This window comes from Talpa occidentalis, unplaced genomic scaffold (assembly GCF_014898055.3).
Source record: "Talpa occidentalis isolate TD23 unplaced genomic scaffold, MPIMG_talOcc4v2.1 talOcc4.16, whole genome shotgun sequence".
NCBI classification, from domain to species: Eukaryota; Metazoa; Chordata; class Mammalia; order Eulipotyphla; family Talpidae; genus Talpa; species Talpa occidentalis.
Window position 1 is genome coordinate 4265954 of NW_023601653.1, and position 18143 is coordinate 4284096.

Sequence of the window (18143 nt, forward strand, 5' to 3'; positions counted from 1 at the left end):
CTCCCTCAAACTCCTTAGAATGTCCGATGGCATCTATGGCTCTCGTCTAAATGGATGAAGGGATCCGTGAATGAGACCACTTCCCATCAGGATCCCAGGCCAGACATGAGAGTCACCTTCACATTCTCATATGCAGTGATAAGGGCCTGTGAAATCTTCCTCCTAAATGCCTCTGGATTTATCCACTTTGTCCAACTCTTCTGAGTCTGGGCCACCACTGCCTGGGATTACTACAGCTAAAGTCATCATTCAAAACTCCAATCTGGGGCCTCCCCTGGTGGCGCAGCAGTTGGGCTGTGAGGCTGCCCGCGGCCTCTGCAGCGCCAGTTTGTTCCCTGGCCGCCAGCGAGAGTCCCACAAAAAAACAAAAACAAAAACAAAACAAAACAAAAAAACCCTCCAATCTGAACAATAATGACATTCCTGCCTAAAACCCTTGAGCTGTCCTCAAGAAAAAGACTTTCAAACATGGCTTACTGACTCCTGTATCTGGTCAGTGTGCACCTCTCAGCTCCCTGACACCCCATTTCAGTCACATCCAAGGACTCTACATGCAAGTCTCTAGATATGCCAGGGTCCTCCCTTTCTTGCTTCTGGGCTCTGGATAAGCTGGCCCACTAGTCTGAAGAGGAGTCCCTCCATTGTAATCATTCAACACCCTGAGTGCAGGCCGCTCTCTGTGCCTTTATATCCTGACTTCGGCAATGGAGTCTGGAGAGTATTGTGCTCACAAGCTAGTACCTGCCCTACTCTCTGGCACCTAATTCGATAATTATTTGCTGAACGAATTAGTAAACTGATGATAGTTTTCTCATTTAAAAACAACAACAACAAATTCTAAGGTCAATGAATGAAACCAATTTCTATGTCATCTGTGTGAATTCAACTGCATTGTATAAAGTGGGCAATTGATCTGAATTTTTATTTCAGCTGCCTTTTGACTCAAAACTATTAGTTTGGTTAAATAAATAGAATTTACATAAATCAATTCAGAATAATCAAAATGAAGGGGGAAATACTGTATTTCATGTTCTCCTTTGCCTAGTAAACTCTACGACCAATTCATTTGAAACTGCTGAGAACCTTTTGATGCAAAACACAGAATATATGAAAAGCAGCCAAGCAAATGTGGACACATCGCCGAGGCAGAGCCTGAAGGAAACTGGGAAACATGAAAAGACCACATCAGACCATAGGAATGCGGGGCCTTCAATAAAAGCAAAGGCCCAGCACTGCTCCTGCAACGTGGGGCCAGGGCGAGCAGGGAGCACACAGCCCAGGACTCAGGGGCTGGAGTGGGAAGGGAGTTGTGGGGGGGGGGGGGGGGGGTGGTGGTCACAAAAACCTCTCTGGTTTCTTTAACAAAGGGAGATACAGCAAAAGGGGAAGGAAACACGAAGCAGCATGGCCAGGTGACAGCCTTGCAGAGAGCATTTCCTGTGCCTTCACAACACACTAACCCATTGTACTGACAAGGAAACGGCCTAGCTGGCCTAGCTGGCTCACTGGGTACCTTCCACTCGGGTCTGACTCGAGTCCATTTCTATGCAGCTCCTACCTCCTCCTGCTCAATCCTGTTTGAGAGGCTGCAGGCTGAGCAGTGAGCCAAATGTCTCTGCTCTTGGTTTAGAGGGAGGGGTGCAACAGACACAAGTGATAGAATGTCAGATGGTGAAACCATTAAGGGGTATTAAAAAAAAAATAAAATTGATGCATCAGGGTAACCAGGGAGACGACTTAGGTTGCAAGGGTCTTAGAAAATTTACAAGATAATTTTGAGACACTTCTGCAGCGCTAAAGAAAATGGATAAAGTGATGATCTTGTCAAACCCTAAATGGATGTCTCTAGAACTACCAGAAACAAAAATTGCCATTAATTCCCCAATTATCAGTAGAGGACAGCAGGTGAGTATTATCCTAGTTAGAACCCAAATCAGGTTAGATAGTCTCCACATAGGGCAAATACCTCCGCCAAGTAGCTGTTCGGATCCCCCAGCGTCTGATACACACCACATGTGCTTGATGGTCACTGAATGAATACACGATGGAAGGAAGAGCACGCTAAGATGTCACTGTCACGGGTTAAATCCCTTTTCAGGCCTAGTAGCTTCTATTCACCCCACACCACTAACAGACTTAATCATAAAAAGCATGTGAGGGAAGTTGGATTAGTGCAAATCCGTGAACAATGCACTAGGAAACAATCAGCATATGCTGCCCACTGCCCATGGTCAGAAGCCCCATCTTTAAATTACAAGTTCCACTTAACAAAAATCTAGTATCCAAATGATGGCTAAAAAATTAGTAAGGTACAATTATCTGGCTGCTTAAAATAAGGGCTCTCCCAATGCAGACGCCCAGGTCTGCTGTGAGGCAGTCACCGTCTGTGAGATCCCCCACAGGTGAGGACTATAACCGAGGGGGCCAGACAGTCCTCCTAGGGGAGGGGGGACGGACAAAGTACGTTCACCTGGGTTGTTGCCTCAGGGCCTCGTCCAGTTTCAACTGCAGACTTCACTGATTATAGAGAGTTAAAAGAATCGAATTTCTCCCAACACTTTTCAGTCACTGGACAGCTGGGGTCCACCCTTCAGTACTGTTATCAGTGTGGCCTGCTCTGCACAACCTGAGGGCTCCTCACGTTATCGCTCTTTCAGTCTCTTGTAGAGTTGAAGGGCTGGCAAGTCTTAAAAGTCTCTGCTAATCAATTTTTACAAGTATATTTTTAAAGGACTGTCTTAATGGCCATAGAGAATAACAAAGGGCCATTCGAAGCTGAAAAGCTGAGTGGAGTTTTACCATATTATCAAAGATGCCAATGCTTCCTTTCTGGCAACCAGACAGAGGGGCTGAAAAACATTTTAAACATAAGACCACCTCTGACAGATATCCCTATGGATTTTTGTGCTGTTTCAGTAAAACCTTAACAAAGAATTTGTGATGCTTCTGTGGGACAGATCAGTGCTGTGAATAATGACAGTACTATAGTATCACAGATAGACCGAGGAATAGGGAAATATGGATGGGGTGGGGCTGAGGGATGTCTTAGGAAGGAGTTTATTTATTTTCTCCAATAAGAAACTTCCTCTGCATATGCTGTCTCATTTTTTAAAAGTAAAACCACGACATGCAAATTCTAATAATCTCGGGTTTTGCTCTTTATAACATCGACCACATCTCTAAAGTTTTTAAAGCTTCATGTCACATACTACCAGAAAGAAAACTTCAACGAAAGACACATGTTAAATGCCACCCATCTGCACACCTGACTCGTGGCTGGTGAGCTGCTTTGAACTGCCATCGTCTTGGAGAGCCATAGATTGGCTCTGCAGGAACTTACATCCAAAATGGCAGCTGAGCTTCTGAAATTCACCAAAGCCATAACGCTTAACATACGTGCAACCAGGTCTTATTTATCTCACTTTTCAACCTGTCTAGGAGAAAAGAATAATTATAAAAACATTTCTAAGAATCAGATGGCATTCTGTTAATGCTCATTATCATAGCATTCTTCCTTTTGCCTAAGAGCAGTCTCCCTGCTTCTGGTTCCTCCACTCTGCAAACTGAATTAACCTGCTATTCACATATTTACACAGTCCACAAAAACAAGCTGATGGCAAAACATGGAAAGTCTAGGCTTTTTCTCACTCTTCTTCTGTAAGGCCAACTTAGGAAAGGGTTGAGTAAAATGAGTCATCTGACAAGCAAAACTCCAAATAGGCGCTTTCATTTTCAGAAAAAACAACAACAAAAAATTAGAGCTCTAATTTCCTAGGTCCACCACAAAGCAACACCCCCATCACTATGGTCATGCCTATGTCGCTTCTCTCACATTCAGCTGTAAAAAAGATTTGGAGACAAATTTGTTCCAGATTATCTCCTTAATGTAATGTGCCCCCCCACCACCACCCTCTTGCCCAAGAGCTGAACTTTAGTAACCAAAAAAATTTACACTGAATCTGAACCATCACTACTCTCCTTATTTCCACTGCTGTAACAACATTAATTTTAGAAAAATAATAAAATACTTACTCTTTAGAGACAGAGGAATTCGATTATCTTTATGTATTCAAATGGAAAGTCTTTTTGTTAAATTAGCGTGAAAGTCCCTTCATCTACACACAATTGGCCCAAAGAAACAGGCCATTTTCAGCACAAGAGGCCAATCCATTTTAACAGTGAATAAAGCTTTTGAAAGCACTCCACACCCTCTTCCCGACTGTCAAATTTTCAAAATGGTCCAGCATTTTTTCCATTTTTTAACACTTTCAGGCCCAGCAAGCATCTTATAATTAGATTAATTAAAAAGGAAACAACAAAACACTGCTCCCTTCTGATCAAAATTATTCCTTTTATGCTTAATTAGCTTTAATCCACGTCTACATATTTAATGACGGGGATATGACAATTCGACCCCATTTGCATATTTTAAATGCCTATTCTAAACTATACTTTGTAACAGATTTAGAACAGCCCCTTTCTTATGCCAATATGCCCCAGCACAAATCTGGAAGATACAAATTAGGAGGAAAAAAAAAAAGAAAAAGAAACCAGGCCTCTCAGAGCCAGAACGTGCTGAGGGGGGTGGGGTAATTTACCCAGGGGTGGGGGCAATTTACCCGCCACATCACAAACTACAGCCCTTTCAGCCCACCAGGCCGAGAGGCATTACATCACACTCGCACAATGATAGGGGGAGGTGGCTCTGAGAAAGCAAGTTTTCAGCTTTCTTCCCTCGCTACTCCCAGGCTTCCCGAGCCTGCATTGGGAGTAATGGAATTTAACTTCAGGACGCTGCACGGTTTCAGGGTAACTAACCTCCCCCCATCACACACACACACACGCTCCCTATTTATGGGGCCCTAAATCACCACTTTGCACTGGACACTCGGCCCCAACAGGCACCACACACAGACGCTGGATCTGTGCTGAAAAGCCCAGTATTCGTCTGTAGAAAATTAAACACAAATCGTATTCCGTGAGAAATGGAGGCCAACCGCCGGGAAGAAACGGAGAGCAAGAACTCCCAAACGGGGCGAAGAGTTGTTCAGATCTCTAAAACACCCTTTTACAAGACAGCCTGCCACCGGGTCTGGCCGCGCACCGGCGACGAGTCCCAGGGCGGCCGAGCGCGCGCAGGAAGCAGAGGGGCGACCCCACAGCGCCGGAGCCTCCCGAGCAGGGATCTACAAACCCCAAACCTCCTGGTGTTCGCTCGCCCCCAGCCTGATGTTTAACATGTAATTAGGTCTTATTTTAGGTTTTACATCTCTCTAGGAAGAATGACCCACCTTAAAAAATAATAATAATAAAGGTTTGCCCGTGGCTGTGCTGCCCTCCGAGACCCTTTGTGGGCCTTAGCCCCCGAAAGAATGCAAACCCATTTATATTTATGCAAATTTTTGCAGCAGATTTACGGGGGTAGGGAGAGGTCTGTGTTTTTTTTTTTTTTTTTAAACCTCTTTCTAAATATCAAATTTCCAATTACTCGCAGCTTGATGTATTTGCAAGCTAGAAACGAGGATGAAAATCTGCATATAAATTAAAAATGCAATTAAACCACTTCAAAATCTCAATATTTTACCAAGGCTTTTTCCATTTCTAAAATGCCGAGCCAAGACATCATGAGTCTGATTTACACAGCCCCACGAAATGTCTGAAGCCAGTCTCCATGCTAGACAAATGTCGATTTGCAACACCACTAGTGAAAACGGTTAGACAAGATCCATATAAATCAATTGGTTTTAAAAAATTAAAAATATTTACCAACCTCATAAAGTGCAGCAGTGCTTAAATCCAGCAAAGTGAGGCATACAAGGTAGAAATGGAAATGAAAAAAGGTCCAAAAAATGATTTCTTTTTGTCTATCTGTTTTTTTGTATTTTAAATATTCAGAAACCAGCAGAGACTCTGTCGGCCATTTTGGCTTGAACTAACTCTCTGGCTCTCTCTCCCTCTCGCTCTCTCTCTCCCCCTCTGTCTCTAAAGGAAGCTGCTTTTTGTGACCTTCAAATAGAGGCGGATCATGTGACCCCGGGTAGGTTTGTCAATCAGGAAAGAGGAGGGAGCTAGGATGAGCTGCCTTAAAGGGAAAGCGGCCCTTTTCCACTCACTTTCGGTTGTGAAATGCTGTTATCTCATACTCTCCGCCTACACACCCTGAATGTGAAAGTGGCAACAGCATAAGGGTAACAGATGAACAAAATATAAAAACCTTTATTGGTTTATAGAAATATGCTCAGTTGCTAACGATTTTTGCAGATCCTGGAGCCTGGCTGGCATGCTACAGCTCTCCTCTGGATGTTTGGGCGCAGGCTGGCAAACTGCTCTTTAAGGGGGGGTTAAACAATGCTTTAGCCAAACAAGAGGCTTCAGTTCTCAGAGATTAAGGTGAAATATGGGGCACAGCCATGCTCTAACAAACCCCTAAAATGCATAGAGAAAAATTGAAAGGAAACACAGCCTCTGAATTCATTAATGAATGGCAATTCAGAAAGGCTGAGTGGTTGATCCCCAGCCAAACAGCTGGACAGTGCAGGGCAGGTTTCCCAAATGAACTCCACACTATTGTTTTAGGCATTTGTGGGTTTGCACCTCTTCTCCCAAACACAAACTGCTGTAGCACAGCAAACTGAGTTCCTTAGGAGAAGGCCCATCTGAGTCAGCTTAATCCCCTCTGCCATGGAGGAAAAGACTGCTGCCCACTTGGAGTGGCACTAAATTAAAAACCCACCTGGCGTTCCCCCATTCCTATGTCCAGTCTTCTCACTCTATGCCTCTCGACTGCCACCCATAGAAGAAGTCCACACTGGGTCTATGTCTCTAGCTCTGTGGCTAGCAGGTTGTGTGGCCTTAGTTAAGCTAGCCCCTGGGCCTCCCCTTTTGACCCCGGCTTTCTCATTTGTAGAAAATACACACTGGACATCACTAGATAGACTCTTTGGTTCAGGGCCTCCCGGGTGGCGCAGCAGGTTGAGCGCAGCTCTGTGAAGCTGTCCACAGCCGCTGCAGCATGGGTTTGATTCCCAGCCAGCCAGGGAGCAGCTGCTCAGCAGGGCATTTCGGTCGTCTAGCTGTTCTGCCCCCCCCACACACACACACCCTCTCACGCCTCTGGCCTGTACCCCAGCTCTTGTATAAAAATAAATTAATTTTTTAAAAAAAAGAATCTTTGCTTCATTTTAGTTTGAAAAGTCTGCACTTGGCCTCTTTCTTTTAGCAGTTCTGTTCATCTTATCCTTGCTATCTCAGAAATGTCATTATCCCGGGAGCTTCCTGTTGCCCTCCCTGGTCTAGACCAGGCCTTCCTGTGAAAACTCCCATAACATCCTTTACTACTTCTTCATAGCACTGGTCATAACTGCAATTTATTATCTGGAGAGACTTGCTGACCACGGGCTGGCTCCAGTATGCAAAAGGACAAACAATTCATCTTCCTTTACTGCTGAGTTGAGGCCTCACACCAAATCCTGCCTTAGCAAGTGAATACATGGACAAATTATATGGACCTCCATTCAGAGGCCTTGGGCTGAACGGGAGGAAATCTGCCACCCAAAATAAGAAATGAAGGTCACGTGTTTCCGCACACTTGCCTCCCACTATTCGTTTCTGAGGACAGCTCGAGGAAATGAAGTAATCTGGGAGAGAGTGGGCAAAAGTGCCCTGTGCCCATCAGACTGTGTATGTCTCTAGAAACCAGAAAAGATGGGGTGCCTGTGTGATTCTCCCAGACGCACTGAGCTGACTGGTGTAAGTAGCCAGCACTCCTTGAAAAGAAACCTACAGATGCTGTAAATGACACATGTTTGTTGTCCTGGCTTCTGGGTCATCGGGTCTTCGCACTGTCTCCCTCTTTTGCTTCTCCCACTGGGATAGGAGAACAGGAAAGAAGCTGTTTTGGAGCAGGCAGAGGCCAATGCCTGGACAGTCCAGCAGCTGGGAGATTTACAGCCCAGCTCCTTCCACTGTCTCAGCACCCACAGCCCTGAGGGAAGCAAGAGCCAGGGTTGGCCTGACAATTGAGATGTGGGCAAAAGCAGGAAACTCCTAGGATGGAAATTCTGAACATTTAGCCTATTTTTGTCCTTCTAATCCCTTCCAGATGAGCTACGGAAAGAGTACGTGGAACACACTTGCACGGTCAGAGATGCATGGACGCTGTACAGCCGCCTTGTTTTAATCTGGGCTGGACTTGTTCTCTGGATTAATTGGATTTTACTAAACCCCCATCCCCAGCGCACACTTTGTGTCTACGTCACCTTGTAAGTGGTAAACAACAAGTTACACAGAAAGTTGGGAAACAATCACATTTTATAAGCTTTGTTTTTTTTTTAAAGATTTATTTATTTATTTATACAAGCACTGGGTACAGTCAGAAGTGCTGGGGGGTGGGGGTGAGAGAATTCACCAGAGCCAGAGTGGGGAACAGAACAGGTGACTGATGAAATACACTGCTGAGGGGAGCAGCAGGCGGCAGGAGAGGTCTGCGCACCATGTGGTACCCTTGCTGGTGGCTGGGGATCCAACCAGTGCTGCAGAGGCTGCGGGCACCTTCGCAGCCCAGTGCTCAACCGCTGCGCCACCAGGGGAGGCCCAACAATCACATTTTAAAACAAAGTTCTATTTTCAAATAATATAATTGATATTTTTTCTTCAACCTCCAGACACTCACAACTCCACTTTTTTGTGAGTTACCACTGAACTTAAAACAATGTTAATCTGATTGTTAATCTAAAAGATACAAGTTCAATAAATATGCTATTTCCCATTTCCAGACATTTTGGGCTCTGATACACTTACTATACTTTCTTCATATTCATAGTTAGTGTTTTTAAATTGTATTATTACAAGGTGAGGATACAAAATAACAAAAAATTGGTTTACATTCTAAACGAAGACACCAGAACTTACACATTCAAAATGAGTGTTGCCTTTCAGAGACCTCCAGAGACAACACACCACTGCTAAAAATTTTTAAATAGGGGCCTCCCTGGTGGTGCAAGGGCTTAAGATGCAACCTATGAAGAAGCTATCCCCAGCCACTGCAGCATGAGTTCGATCCCCAGCCAGGGAGCTACCCACATACCACCGCAGACCTCTCCTGACTCGTCCGTTGCTCCCCTCAGCAGTGTATTTCGGTCGTCCGGCTGTTCTGTTCCCTCCTCTGTCTCTGGTGAATCCTCTCACTTCACATACCTCTGGCCTGTACCCCAGTTCTTGTATGCATGAAAAAATAAATTTTATTAAATAAAAAAAATTTAAGCTTTATTTATTTTTATACAAGAGCTGGTGTACAGGCCAGAGGTGCAGGAGGGTGAAAGGATCCACCAGAGACAGAGCAGGGAGCAAAACAAACATGACCGAAATACACTGCTGAGGGGAGCAGCAGGCGCGACAAGAGAGGGCTCCGCGCCATGTGGGAATCTCCCTGGCAGGCTAGGAATAGAACCCGCGCTGCAGAGGCTGTGGACAGCTTCACAGCACTGCACTCAACTCGCTGCATCGCTGCCCTTAAAATTTTTTTTAAGGGCCTCCCTGGTGGCACAGCGGGTTGAGCGCAGCGCTGGGATGCTGTCTGTAGCCTCTGTGGTGCAGGTTCGATTCCCTGCCGGCCCGGGAGGGTCCCACATGTCGCAGCACACCTCTCCTGTCTCGCCCACTGCTCTCCTCAGCAGTGTATTTCATCAGTCTGCCTGTTCTGTTCCCCGCTCTATCTCAGATGAATCCTCTCACCCTCCCGCGACTCTGGACTGTACCCCAGCTCTTGTTGAAATAAAAATAAATCTTTATTTAAAAAAATTTTTTTTAAATGGGAAACACAACTGGAAAATAGTAAGCTGAACATTTCACTCAAAATATCTAGAAAACGGGCCTCCCCTGGTGGTGCAGTGGTTGAGCGCTGGGCTGCGAGGCTGCCCACAGCCTCTGTGGCACCGGTTCGTTCCGCGGCCGCAGGTGAGGGTCCCACAAAAAAAAAAATAAATAAATAAAACCGTGTTATTTAAAAAAAAAATCTAGAAAACAAGTAACAAGCCCTCCAAATTAATAAAAATAAAAGAACACAAAGCAATAGTACAAAGAGAATGACAGTATCCATAACCAAAAACTGGTTTATATTGCAAAAATAAATAAATAAAAGTAGATAAACCATGAGTGCCTCCCTGGTGGCTTATTAAGTGTCAGCACTATCACTGCCATGGCCCACTGCAGTAGCCTGAGTTCAACAACTCCCCCCACAGGCCAGGGAGCTGACCCACAAGGCACAGCAGACCTCTCCTGTCTCCCCGCTGCTCCCCTCAGTGTGTTTCAATAGATCTGCCTTTTCTGCTCCCCACTCTGTGTCTGGTGAGTACTCTCACTTCCCTCCCCACACTTCTGGCCTACACCCCAGCTCTTGTATGCATAAATAAATGAAAACAAATCTTTAAAAAAAATGATTCATTATGGCTATGTGGATTTTATACCAACAATGCAAGGATGGTTAAAGTACAAAATCTAGTAATACAATTCTTCATTTGTTCTACTAATATGTACTAAGTGCTTTCTATGTCTCCAACTGAACTAAGTGCTAGGGTCAGAGCAGTAAACCAGGAAAGGTTCTTGTCCACATGGAGCCAACACCGAGAGAGGGAAGTCACTGAGAAGGAATTAAAGAGCTAGATGCGCTATGGAATAACTGAGGGAAGCCCACTGTAGATAAGCTGGTAGGGAGGCCTTTTCTTAGGAAGGGTACTTAAGCTGATTCAAGAGCCAACTGCTGGAGGGGTCAAAGAACAAGATGATGAACAAGAAGCTGGTAGAAGATTTGAGACAGACCTGAGGGAGTCAGAGAAGCCACAGTGAGGATTTATTATAAGATCAGCATAAAGTCACAGAAGAATTTACAGCAGAAGATTGAACAACAATTCTTTATCCATCAATCACTCTCTACTTAGTACCTGGGTCTACAAGTTTTTCAGGGGCCTAGGAAAATACCTAGGACTTGAAAAAATATATTTACAAGTCCAAAGTGCTGAAGGAAAATAATGACTATAAAAACAAATGATTCAATGTCCTCAAATATAACAGCCCAGAAATTTTATTCACTGTTAAAGTCAGCATTTATAAAGTTTTTATTACATTTGAAAACAATTCTCACTTTACAAAAATCCTTAAATATGATGAACTGTTAATAAATTTTAAGAAATTATAAGTTGAAATAGCTACTAGTAGCCAAAGATTTTCAGAAGCCAAATAATTAACATGTGATAGCAAAAATAAATTAGTATTTAAGTTGGGGTGTGGCACCTTTCAGTATGTTTCTGATAAAAAAAGAAAAAGTCTCCAAAAGTAAACAGCCCAAAGACCCATGGCCTTACAACCATTTTAGGAGACATATGATCAGATTTATGCTTTCAAAAGCTCACACAGGTTTCTATATGGAGAAGATACTTAAGAGGAGAAGCAGAGAGCCAAGCAGGAAGGTGAGAGAGACTTGGACGAGGTGGAGGTGGTAGAGAAAAGTACACAATGTATTTTAAAAGTATTAGTGATTTAGATAACTAACTGGTTATTAGCTATGTGGATGCAGTTAGGATGCAGTTTGTGACTATGAAATACAGTAGGGCGAATCAAGTCTTTCAAAAATAAGACCACAAACTCTAGACTCATCATTCATTCATTAATCAATTTCTTGAGCACCTACTATAAATTAGATACCATGCTAGAACAGGTTCAGGGGGCTACAAGGATGATAATTAATACTTCAAACAATAGAAGCATGTACCTCCATAATTAAAATATAACATGTTAAGTGCCATAATGAAAGTATAAGTAGATGCACAACATAGTTATGCTACAGAAATACAAAGGACTAATTGCTAGGAGATCCAGAAAGGATTTCACAGGGGAGATGAGATTTTGAAGTGACTCAAAGAATGAGTAGGAATTTGTATGTTGACATCATAAGACAAGCAAAGGCTTTTCTAACTTTTACCAACTTCAGTGCTATCAATGGCAACGAGGAAGGCTGACAAAGGATGCAAATACATGAGCTAAGTGTTTCCAGGAATCTTACCCCTACTGAAGTCAGAAAGTGGCAAAAGTTGCCAAAACTACATGGAAATCTCCAATGCAACTAGAATCCAAGAATGCAATAATATTTGGGTTCTAATAGAAATTAGAATGCTAGCATTTAGAATCTTACTACATTTAAAAATGAGGATACTTGGGCCTCCATGGTGGCCTAGGGGTTAAGTCTCAGCGCTATCCCTGTGATGGCTCACCAGGATAGCCTGAGTTCAATCCCCAGCCAGGGAGCTACCTACATGGCAGAGCAGACCCACATGGCACAGCAGACCTCTCCTGACTCACCATCTGCTCCCCTCAGCAGTGTATTTCAGTAAGTCTGCCTGTTCTGTCCCCCACTCTTTCTCTGGTGAATTCTCTCACCCCATGCACCTCCTGCCTGTACCCCAGCTCTTGTATGCATAAAAAAAAAATCTTAAAAAAAAAAAAAAAGAATACTCTCCCTCTCTACTCGGGCCCAAACTTCAGTTCACAGATTCCCAGCTAGGAGAAATCAGGCAGAGAGCTCAGGGCCAAGCTGGATCCAGATCCTCCAGTGAATGTAAATTTGGGGTTAAAAAAAAAACCGCTGGCTTCTCTTCTTGACACCACTGGCCATTCATGTAGCTGACACGTGCATTTTTTGTACCTATACTTACTTCAAAACATTTTACAAACACAGATAACAATAATATCTCTAAGAAAGACTTGAAATATCAATTTCCAGGCACCAAATACATATTGCCTTTCAAGTAACTTTTTTTAAAGATTTATTTTTATACAAGAACTGGGGTACAGGTCAGAGGCATGGGAGGGTGAGAAGATTCACCAGAGACAGAGCAGGGAGCAGAAGAGGCAGATGGACTGAAAGCACTGCTGAGGGGAGCAGCAGGCGAGACAAGAGAGGTCTGCAGCGCCATGTGGGAATCTCCCTGGCCAGCCAGGAATTGAACCAGCGCTGCAGAGGCTGTGGAGGGCTTCACAGCGCTATGCTCAACCCGTTGTGCCACCAGGGAAGCCCTCAAGTAATACTTTTTCATAAAGGAATATTACTTCTCTATAAGAGAGAAGCAAATAAATAAGAGTTTAATTAAGTTAACTGCCATCTTCTCAAGGCAGCATTATCTACCTGCTCATTGCTGTTTAAAATCACCACCTCAGCCTGGAGGTAAGAGCATTTTCAATTAGGAAACACTTAGTGATTCCTAAAGTTACTGTTACTGCAATTAACCTATGGCGCAGGTATCCAAGGAAAATCTCATAAAACAGAATTCAAAATTTACTTGTTATGGTTTTGAGACACTTGGGGGAAAAAAGACATTTTTAGATAATTTCTTTAAGTAACTTCAACACAAATTAGAAAATTTCTTAGCTACTGAAAGTTTTCTAAAAGCTGAGTACAAATGTTTATGGCCATACTAAATTTTTCAGCAACAAAAATTCCATGAGCATAAAAACTATCAACTACCGAACCTCTTTGTGGTATTTGCAAATGCCAATGAACTTGAAAATAAAACTCATTTCCTTTCTCCCCAAAACAATCTGAGATTCTATAGAAAAGTCAACTATTCTTCTGCTATGCAGCTTACTGCTGTGTAATAATGATTGCGTTTACAGATAATTTAACTTGGTAGTACTTAATACATTTAGTTAAGCATGTACATATCTTAAAAGTTTCACAGAAAAAAAAAAAGGTGAAAACCTGATGGTAGACTACACAAAATAAAATGCTTTAAAAAAATTACTTTCCTAACTTTTGTGTTCTGAAAATAATTATCTATGAAATAAGTGATTTGGAAATTTTTTTAATTTCTACTTTAATTTCCTAATACATTTTTCAGTTGTGCAACTGCATCTTTTATCTGAGTTATGATTTTAGTAGGTATAATTTAATTTCCAAACATGATTACTAGTTTTAAATGGCAGGTATAGGTAAATGTTGAAAGATCACCTCACCTCTCATTTTTATTATTAACCAATACACATCCTTGGACACTTAAAAATTCAAATATTCCTTTCCCAGTCTTTCAAGGAATATTTGAATTTTTTAAAAAAATTTATTTATTTGTACATATGAACTGGGCTGTAAGCCAGAGGTGGGGGTGGGGGCGGTGGTGAGAGGGTGAGAGGATTCACCAGAGAGTGGGAACAGAACAGGCAGATCAACTGAAATACACTGCTTGAGGGGGAGCACAGGTAAGGCAGGAGAGGTCTGCTGCACCAGGTGGATCAGCTCCCTGCCTGCCCTGGGGATCGAATTCCTGCTGCAGTGGCTGCGGATAGCTTGATAGCACTGTCTTTAACTCCTGAGCCACGAGGGAAGCCCCAATATTTGAATGTTTTCTGAATACTGATGGTCAAACCTTGATTTAGCAGGAAAATAAAATATTTTTTCTATTAATTGCCATACAAATTAGCGCAAGATACTACAATTGGTTAAACTGGGTTTTTTTTTTTTTTTTTAAATTATTCTTTTGAGTCCTAGCACAGTACTCTTTTTTTTTTTTTTTTTTTTAATAGAGGCATTTTATTTATTTATTTGTTTGTACATGCACTGGGTACAGTCAGAAGCGCGGGAGGGTGAGAGAATTCACCAGAGCCAGAGCGGGGAGCAGAGCAGGCAGAAGGACTGAAGTACACTGCTGAGGGGAGCAGCGGGCGGCAGGAGAGGTCTGCGCGCCATGTGGGACCCTCCTCCGGTGGCCAGGGAGCAGCTGGGGATTGAACCGGCACCGCAGAGGCCGCGGGCAGCTTCGCAACCCAGCGCTCAACCGCTGCGCCACCGGGGAGGCCCTAAACTGGGTTTTGTATTTGCTCAATAATTCCTTAGGAGAGACCAAACAAGTTTGGCTCCAGGTGGGCTAGTTGCAATTGTTATTCTTATTAGTAGGAAATGTCTTTTTTCTCCTCCCCACTAATCCCTATGTCCCCTTGTCCCTCCACATCAGGGCCCTCAGGATGTGTGTTGATGTTGATGTCCAACAGTACTGCAGTGTTTTTATGTTCTTAAACTGTCACATGAATGTCCAGTGTTTGTGTTCATCACTTTGACTTGCTTTGCTGCATGGAATTTTTTTCAAATTACCCTCCTCCATTTTGTTGAAAATGACTGAATTTCATCCCTTCTGTGGCTTTGTAATATTCCATGAAATGTATGTGTGTTTTTGATCCATTCATCTGCTAAAGGAGATTTAAGCTGCTCCCATGTCCTAGTTATTGTAAATAATGCTGCTGTGGATATCGTACAACATATGGGTTTTTTTTGGTTGTTGATGGCTTCATATTTCGTGGCTGTATGCCCAAGAGTGGGACTGCCAGGTTGTACAGTATTTCTATTTTTAGTTTTTTAAGGTAAATCCAGATGGCTTTCCGTAATGGTTTCACTAGTTCACATTCTCACTAACAGTAATAGGATTATATTATTTGGTCTAGCTCCTCATTTAAAGCTGTTGTTTCCTTATTTATACTTAGGCTTGTTGATCAGTCCATTGGTATAAGTGAGGTATGAAGGTCCCCTAGTATCTTGCTGCTTGCTATTAATACCTCTCTTCAGCTCTGTTACTGTCTGATACTCTCAGTGCACCATCATTTGGTGCATATACATCTATGAGTGTTATTTCTTCTTGTATCAGCTCTTTAATCACAAGAGAGTATTTGTCTTATTTTCCTTTTACCTTTTTTTTTTAAAAAAGATTTATTTAGTTACGCATACAAGAATTGGGGTACAGGCCAGAGGTATGGGGGGGGTGAGAGGATTTACCAGAGACAGAGTGGGGAACAGAACAGGCAGAGTGACTGAAATACACTGCAGAGGGGAGCAGCGGGGAGACAGGAAAGGTTTGCTGGACCATGTGGGCAGCTCCCCAGCCAGGGATCGAACTTGAGCTGCAGTGGCTGCAGTATTCAGTATTCAACCTTCATAGGTTGCGCCACCAGGGAGGCCTTCCTTTTACCTTTCTTAATTGACAGTCTGTTTTATCAGATGTAAGTATAGCTGTTCCTGATTTTTGGGGGGTTGCCATTCGCTTGTATAACTGTCTTCCAACTCTTAGTTCTAAGTCTATGCTGGTCTTTGTTGGGAAGGTGGGTGTCTTGTAAATAGCAGGAGGTTGGGCTTTGTGTGGAAATCCACTCGGTCACTCTGCATCTCCTGACTGGTGAATTCAAGTAGTTTATGTTTAAGTTAATTATTGAAATACAAGTGTTAACTGCCATGTTGTTCCATTGTTTTTTCTTTGGCTTGTCTTTTTTATTTTTTGAGAGCATCCTATTATGTTTTGCTTAGGTTCCATTTCAACTGTCTTGTGTGCTACTTCTATTATTTTTGGTTTGAGGGGTCTATTGAGGTGAATATATGATGGACGATTTGTGTGGCCTGTTGGACGGTCTGGCCTCTGGTGGGTTCTGATGGGCCATGTTGTTACTTTCTTCCTCATCCATCTTAAGTGATTTAGGTGTTTTTTGCCTCAAAATTCATTGTTCTGTTGCTTTATAATAACTCCTTCAGGGATTTCTTTTATTCGTGGCTTGGTGTTGATAAATTCTTTCAGTGTTTTCTCTTCACGAAGATCCTTACTCTTCATTCTATCTTGATTGTTAATCCTCTTTAAGTACTTTAAATATCTCTTTCCAGTCCCTTTGTGCTAGTAATGCTTCTCTTGAAAAAATCTGCTGATAGTCTAGTCAGGGCTTCCTGTCCTCACTGTTGGTTCTTGACAGCTTTATTGTCACATGTCTTGGTGTCTGTCTATCTGTCTGGTATTATTTTGTTTGGAACTCTTTGGGCCTCTTGGATCACAACTTCTGGTTCATTTCCCAGAGTGATGATTTCTGTGATTATTTCTGTAAGTAGGGTTTCTATGCCTTTCTCTTTTTCTTCTCCTTCTGGGATCCCCATGATATTATTTCTCTTTAAGTTTGATAACAGCTCTTAAACTGTGTTCATTTTTTTAACTGATTAAATTTTTTATTTAATTTTTTTTTGTAGAAGAACTGGAGAGCAATGCAGAGGTGGGGGTGGGATTGTGGATGGGATGTGTGTGAGATGATTCACCAGAGACCAAGTGGGGAGCAGAACAGGCAGATCTACTGAAATACACTGCTGAGGGGAGCAGTGGGTGAGACAGGAGTGGTCTGCCACACCATGTGGGTAGCTCCCTAGCCAGGGATGGAACTCAGGCCACAGTGGTGACAGCACTGAGACTTAATCCCTAGGCCCCAAGGGAGGCCGTGTTTTCATTTTTAAAATCTTTTTTCTCTACCTTGTTCTAGTCTTGTTTTCTCCAGTTTTGTGTTTTCAAGTTCATTCATTCTCTCCATTGCTTATGTTTGTCTGCTATGAAGACCCTCAATTATATTTTTAAAAACCAGCTGTTTCTTAACTAGTATTTCTGAATGACGCTGCCTCCTATTCCATCATTGTTATTCTGTTTGGTCCCATATCCTCTGTTGTTTATTTAAGGTTCCAGCACCAGGCAGGGCTGTATCCAGTGCCAGCTCTCTCGTGTCTGCAACACCACAGAGTCCTTGCTCGGGGTCTCTGCACTGTGTTCTCTCTGCTCATTTTGATTTCCTAAGGGTTTTCGCAGGCATAGATGCTTCCAACAGTTGTCTTGTACTGGTTGGAGCAGTTGGGGGCGGGGGTGGGGACAGCTGGCACCAGCAGGGGGTAGCAGGTATAAGAGGACCCGGTCAAGCGGCCTTAAAGGGCCACCCCCAACGGGCTCAGGAATGTGGAATCCCGCTGTAAAGCACTTCCTCGCGGGGGTGGCAGGTGTGGGTGTCTCTGGCAAAGCCCAGGAGCTCGGGCCGGTCGGGCTGTAGCTATTTTGTTATGAGCCTCAGACTTAAGCCCGCAGTCTTGGTGCGACACCCTCCCTCCGCAGTTCTCTGCACCCCGTCCGGGGGGGCTGCCCGGCCTCTCCCACATCCCGGGCAGTGCGGTCTCAGAAGCCCCAAAGTCGGCAGGAGCCCGAGTCCGGAGCTGTCGCTACGCCTCCCTCTCTCGGGTTGAACCAGCAAAGTTCCGCCGGAGCCTTCCCTCGCGTTTGCAGTCGGCTGAGCCTCCCACTGTGCAGCTAGCGATCAGCGCTTCCCTC

The 18143-nt window shown here is 43.5% G+C and overlaps 1 protein-coding gene across 3 annotated transcripts in view; it reads right to left on the reverse strand.

Moving 5' to 3' along the window:
* Positions 1 to 18143, reverse strand: part of TNRC6B (trinucleotide repeat containing adaptor 6B) — a 212866-nt gene that overhangs the window by 111601 nt on the left and 83122 nt on the right. The window contains exon 1 of one of the 3 annotated variants that reach the window (XM_037513516.2): positions 5771 to 6170. The exons of the other annotated variants lie outside the window; for them this stretch is intronic. Coding sequence (XP_037369413.1) covers positions 5771 to 5775 — 5 coding nt within the window. The 5' untranslated portion in view covers positions 5776 to 6170. Of the gene's footprint in view, positions 1 to 5770; positions 6171 to 18143 lie in introns of those variants that run through there. 3 annotated transcript variants of the gene reach the window in all.